General features: G+C 33.6%; 2 protein-coding genes across 2 annotated transcripts in view; one reads left to right on the top strand and one right to left on the bottom strand.

The window, feature by feature from the left end:
* The window catches only part of si:dkey-174i8.1 (arylsulfatase I), a 20,373-nt gene that overhangs the window by 11,217 nt on the left and 3,017 nt on the right, over positions 1 to 6,139 (bottom strand). The gene's annotated exons all lie outside the window — the stretch shown is intronic.
* The window catches only part of synpo2la (synaptopodin 2-like a), an 11,258-nt gene continuing 8,724 nt past the window's right edge, over positions 3,606 to 6,139 (top strand). Inside the window, exon 1 of the mRNA XM_024297125.2 lies at positions 3,606 to 3,896. Within this exon, the coding sequence (XP_024152893.1) occupies positions 3,795 to 3,896 (102 nt within the window). The 5' untranslated portion in view covers positions 3,606 to 3,794. The remainder of the gene's footprint in view (positions 3,897 to 6,139) is intronic.

Below are 6,139 nucleotides of genomic sequence, written 5' to 3'. Positions count from 1 at the left end.
AAAAGTTTTAGCTACATGTTAGCTGTTTTGGCTAACTTAGGCTTTTTTCAGTTTTTTTAGGCTGTTTTGGAGTTTAGCTAATATTTTAGCTACATGGTAGCTGTTATAGCTAACAGGCTATTCTCAGTTTTTTAGGCTGTTTTGGAGTTTAAATAATATTTTAGCTACATACTAGCTGTTTTGGTCAACAGGCTATTTTCAGTTTTTTAGGCTGTTTCAGATTTTAGCTAATATTTCAGCTACATGCTAGCTGTTTTAGGTAACTTAGGCTATTTTCAGTGTTTTTGGGGCAGTTTTGGAGCTTAGATAATATTTCAACTACATGCTAGCTGTTTTGGCCAACATAGGCTTTTTCCAGGTTTTTTAGGCTAATTTGGCATTTATTTAATATTTTAGCTGCCTATCAGCTTTAGCGTTTTTAGCTTTCAATTTCAGCATCTTCAGCTATCAGCACTACCATCTTCAGCGGCCAAATTCAGCTTACAGCATTCGCACTAGCATCATCAGAGGTAATGATTTATATATAGTTTTTAGTTATTTTAAAGCTTATGATGGTTTAGATGTAAATTTTACATCCAGTTTGCGCATTACTCGACTAATCGGAAAAATAATCGGTGATTAGACGAGTATTAAAATAATTGTTTGTGGCAGCACTACTATATACCCAATTGAATTAACTCACATTTTAGCAATAAAGCTCTCTTCCTGCTTAAGTGTAATAATGTCTTCATCCAATCTGATTTCAATCTTTAACTTTTTCAGAATTTCAAAAAGTCCTATAGTCTTTGTTCTGACTTTTTTTTAATTTAAAAATCAAAAATCTTTATTAATATTTAAAAAAACATTTAATGCTTCTATTTGCAAATACAATAATTCCAGGTCATTCACTTTTTCTCTGACAACTCTTGAAAGTGCACATAAGTAGCAAAGATCTCCAAGTTGTTCTTGGGAAAAATTCAAGCAGGCCAGTCCTTGATGGTGCACTGTGCCCCCAATACTCTGGGGCCTAAGAAGGGGAAAAAACACCAAATTAACTTTTTTTTGTCTGTCGACTTCTATAAATGGGGCTTTAAAGTGTTGTCTGTTGCCACATTTCTGATCATTTGAAATAAACTTGTTTAATTCCTGAAATTATAGTCTAAAACTGTCTGTTTGTTGCCCCCTACAGGTTGAAACAAGGGATTACATTTGAATCTTGTGATTGGTCAACTGGTGGAAGTCCACGAATCTCATATATAAATGCTGATCCTATTCATTTCACTTTCTACTTTAAAATTAATGTATTTGCATATTTCCTGTTCAATTTCAGTGCTGATTGTGAGGTCTGCAACAAGGCAGTTTTTAAATGCTTTTAGTGTTTAAATCTCTATTAAAACATTTGGATTCTTGACATTGATTCTGTCTATTAGAGGACCAAAGAAAAATTAAATTGATGTTTTAACCTTAATTTAAAAAGAAAAAATCAAAGGGCACCATTTAATTTTTCGCCTGGGGCCCCCAAACTTCTTAGTCCGCCACTGCAACTACTCAACAAATTTCTCCAAAACCTTTCCTCAAAGTAAGAGCGGGAATAGATGTTACAGATAAATGACTGCGGGGAGAAATTGGACTTAAAATAAAGTGGTTCATTGGAAAACTTCAAAAATTCGAAAAATTCACACTTAATGGGACTTAATTGGAAAAAAAAGACGAAAATAAAAAAGTACTCCTTCCTTAAAAACTCCTTACACAATAAAAAATGACATTGAATCAATTAACAAAAACTTTGTTAAAATATTAACTTTTAACATATTCAATTTTTAACTTAAGTAAACAATCAACTCAATTTTTTATTTGATGAAAACTAATCATTTTAAATGTGAGAAATTACAAAGTTTTTTTTAACTGATCAAATGTTTCACTTTTTTCAGTGTTATTTCATAGTGTTCTTCTTTTTACACAGTTAAAAGTATTTTTACTTTTAAAGACACATTTGACTGCCTTGTGAAAGGGAACTGAGGAAACTCAACCTGAATTACTTTTTACCACATCATGCACACTGTAAATAAATATTACTTGAATTACTAGCACTTAAAAGTTCAATTATTAAAGTTAAACTAAGAACCACAATATATTTATTCCCAAAATTCTTCACTCCGGTTGAAGTACATTTAATTTTGTTGATGATAAATGGATATACGTTTTATTTTTTTTTAAATGTAACCTTTATTTAACCAGGTGAAACCCATGGACATCTCTTTTTCTAAGAGTACACATCACATTAATAAAACAAAACAATGGCTGTATGATATTTACAGGTTGCAGAGACGCTCCTTCACGCAAACATGTCCGGGGTTGCACCACCGTTCACTCACGTAGAGCGCGATCCCGCCTCCTCTCCTCTTACCGCAGCCAGCTGCGTCTCTGTCCGCGCGGTGTATTAGTTATCAGTGAAAGTTAGAAACATCTTTTAAAAAAACATATTTAAACTTCAAATATGTAAAAATTAAGTAATGTTTTGCAAAAAACACACACAAGAAAAAATATTTTAGAAAGAAACAGTGAAAGTTCCAGAAGGTTAAAATAAGGACTAATTTTAACCACTAGGAGGAGTAATTTTCAGAATTGATCACTAACTGGAATTGGAAAACTCAATTTGAGTGTAAATTTACTTGAAATAACAGAATTCAGTAAATGTTTTGCCTACATTATTGACAGATTTGTTCATATTTCATCATCCTCTTCAGAAGGAGAAAGATTTTTTTCAAGGTGTCTGACCGAAGACTGATCTGAGCGCTCATGAGTTCCAGAGACAGCTGCAGAGCAGAGCTGCCAAAGCCACTGCTATCATCGCTGGCCTCCTGCAGCCTTGATAATAGCAGTGTGGCATTAACAAACAGCGTTAAAGGTCTGTCGTTTTGTCAAAGGAAATTTACTTAAGACTGACATTTCTGATGGAGTTCTCATATTATATTGTTTTAGCTTTAGTAGAGGAGAGGACTCAACCAAAATGATTAAAAATGCAAAGAAATGTCCCATATTATCAAGTTTTATTTACTTACCTTCATTATAATAATGTTAGTTAGGAGATTTTAGCACAAGTTTGCTAAATAATAGTGTATTTACTTTTTACCTAAAGAGGACAATAATGTATTTTAATAAATATATGTTAGCTTGTTTGATCCTTTACTTCAATTATTATCTTTTTGGGGATTTAGTAACTAAAAAATAGCCAAAAAAGTGGAAAGCTTGTAAGTTTTACCCTATGTGAACAGCAGATCAACTTTAACTAAAATCAAAATAAATTCCACTTTTAGTGAACTTAAGGAAATACTTTGAATGTTAAATAGGAGAGTCTCAATGCTAACGCTGCATGGGTGTGCAGAAGAGCAAGCAAAGCCATAAAGATGATGGTAGTGACCTATTTTTGGAGGAGCTATCAGCAACCCAGTGACATGGGACGGAGTGACAGGACAAGTGTTCAGCTGGACCGTCCTCTTGCCCCGTTTGGGGCAGACATTCCTCGGTGTAAGCTGACACAGAGCTCCCCTCCCTCTGTGCCTTAATATTACTCTTTCCCTCGCTTTTTCCCCCCCTCTGGTTGCGATGGCCGTCCCGCTCTGGGCACGGTTGGGGGGGCGTGTGTGTGCACGCGTTTGGACTGGACTGGGAGCTTCAGATGGAAGACTGAGCCCGGACGGCGTGGAAGGCTGAGAGTGGGTCAGAGATCTGACCATGGAGCCAATGCACTGAGGGAGGGGGGGGGCCCTCAGATTAAATAAAAATATAGAAAACAAGCAAGAAAAAGAAGAAGAATGGTGGCGGAGGAAGTGGTTATTACGCTGTCTGGTGGAGCGCCATGGGGGTTTCGTCTCCAGGGAGGGGTGGAACATCAGAAGCCACTCCAGGTGGCGAAGGTAAATCTTTCTTTATAGAATTAGAGGTGATCAGAGGAAAACAGTTTTAACTGATTCATTTTAAGGAGTGAAACATTAGCTGAGATATATTAAGTGGAAATGTAAGGAGCTGTGAACAAAACGGAGATGGAATACTGGCTGAAGTTCAAGTCAGTTAGAGATTTTTTTAAACATAGAGGATTGATTAGGTGACGTTAAAGCTGGATGTTGAAATCCTATTATTTATTTGATTTTTTCATAATAAAATTCACAATAATTCATTAGAGATTAGGAGTGTTCAACTCAATCACACTAGGGGCCAAAATTCAAAACACACTTTAGTATTAACATTTTTGAACACTCAATTTTTAAGTTACAGTAAATCAGAGAACAAAAACACTGGTGTTAAAGGGTTAAACTTTAAGAAACTTTAAATATTTTACTCTCCGTAAAAATATATTCTGTCAAAATTATACAAGTTAGAAATAAGCACAAGATAACCATTAATAACAGTAACATAAAATGATCTGGAGAGCGGGATATAATTACCCGGAGGGCCGGATTCGGCCCCCAGGGCCTTGACTTTGACATGTTTCTCTTATTTACATGTGTATGCAGTTTGGTTGCCACGATTAGTCAACCAATCTATTAAAATAGGCGACGACTAATTTAATAGTCGATTGGTTGTTACTTTATATTATATGGAGTCGGAGTGTAGTAAAGTGAAAAGTTATAACGGCATTCTGCTAGCGTTTTGGACTATTTTGGCATTTATTAAGGTTTTTTAGGCTATATAGGAGTCAAGCTAATTTTTCAGCTACATGCTAGGTATTTTAGCTAACTTAAGCTTTTTTTTTTTACATTTTTTAGGCTATTTTGGAATTTAGCTAATATTTCAGCTACATGCTAGCTATTTTGGCAAACTGAAGCTTTTTTGTTTTTTAGCCTATTTCGAAGTTCAGCTAATATTCCAGTTACATGCTAGCTGTTTTGGCTAACTTAGGGTTTTTTTTCTAATTTTAAGGCTAATTTGGCATTTAGCTAATATTTTAGCTGGCTAACACCTTCAGCGTTTTCAGCTATCAATGTCAACATCTTCAGCTATTGTCACTATCATCTTCAGCTGCCAAATTCAGCTTACAGCATCCACACTAGCGTTATCACAGATAACACTAGTGTGGAGCTATTGAGTAGTTAGCATTTAGCTGTTCAACAGATAACGCTACTGTGAATATATCCATTTTTTAGTTAGTTTAAAGCTAATGATGGTTAAGATGTGTGTTTTCACATCCACTTTTCGCATTCCCCGATTAGTTCACTAATCGGAAAAAATAATCGGTGATTAATCGACAACTAAAATAATCGTTTGTGGCAGCACTAATTTGTAGTTATTAAATATGTTAACATCGTATGCCTTTTAATGATAGAAGTATTTTATAGTTACATGCTAGTTTTTGTATTTTTCCTCCATTTTATTATTTTAATCATTAAGGCTGGGTATTAAGGTCCAGCTAAAGAATAAACATAATGTAAATTCACAACTTGATTTTATTTTTAATTCAACACAAACTCAACTAATATCAAGTTTGTTTGTTTTTTAATCCTCTCTCTAACTTTGTTTGGCTAGAAAAACATTTTGTACATGATTTAATCTGAACAGTTATACATTTCATTAATAATTTTAAATTTGAAACCAGCAAGAAAATCAATTATTTTGTCAAAAGAAAATGCAAAAAATACTTTGAAAGAAAACAGATTAACCTTCTCAGGGGTAAAATTAAGTTTTAGTGACAAAAAATTTGATATTTGGGGAGAATTTTCTTCTGATTAGACAAGGTTAAGAAAGTATGAATCTGGAGCTATTCAGTAGTCAGCATTTAGCTGTTGCAAATCTGCAACACCTGCCAGCCACAGAGGGTTACAATAATACTACATTTACAAAGTAAAGTTGGATCAGTTTCAAAAAATCTTTTTTTAGACCTCTTTTATTTATTTACTTTATTCTAGATTTACAATGCAGTTTTTTATATGTCTAAACAAACTTGTAAGCAAGATGAGTTCACAGTAAAAAAGAAAAAAAAGAAAAAATATTTTAAAATAAAACTGATTCACTCATTAGAAAAAAATAAAACTGCATTTTTAAATAAAGCTTGATTTGTTTCAAAAAATAATATTTTTTCAGACCTGTTTTATTCTTTTCTTTATTTGTTTACTTATTTAATTCAAGCTTTACAATGCAGCTTTTTTTACACGTCCAAACAAAC

Source organism: Oryzias melastigma, linkage group LG15, assembly GCF_002922805.2.
Source record: "Oryzias melastigma strain HK-1 linkage group LG15, ASM292280v2, whole genome shotgun sequence".
NCBI classification, from domain to species: Eukaryota; Metazoa; Chordata; class Actinopteri; order Beloniformes; family Adrianichthyidae; genus Oryzias; species Oryzias melastigma.
This window is presented reverse-complemented; position numbering and strand designations above follow the sequence as displayed.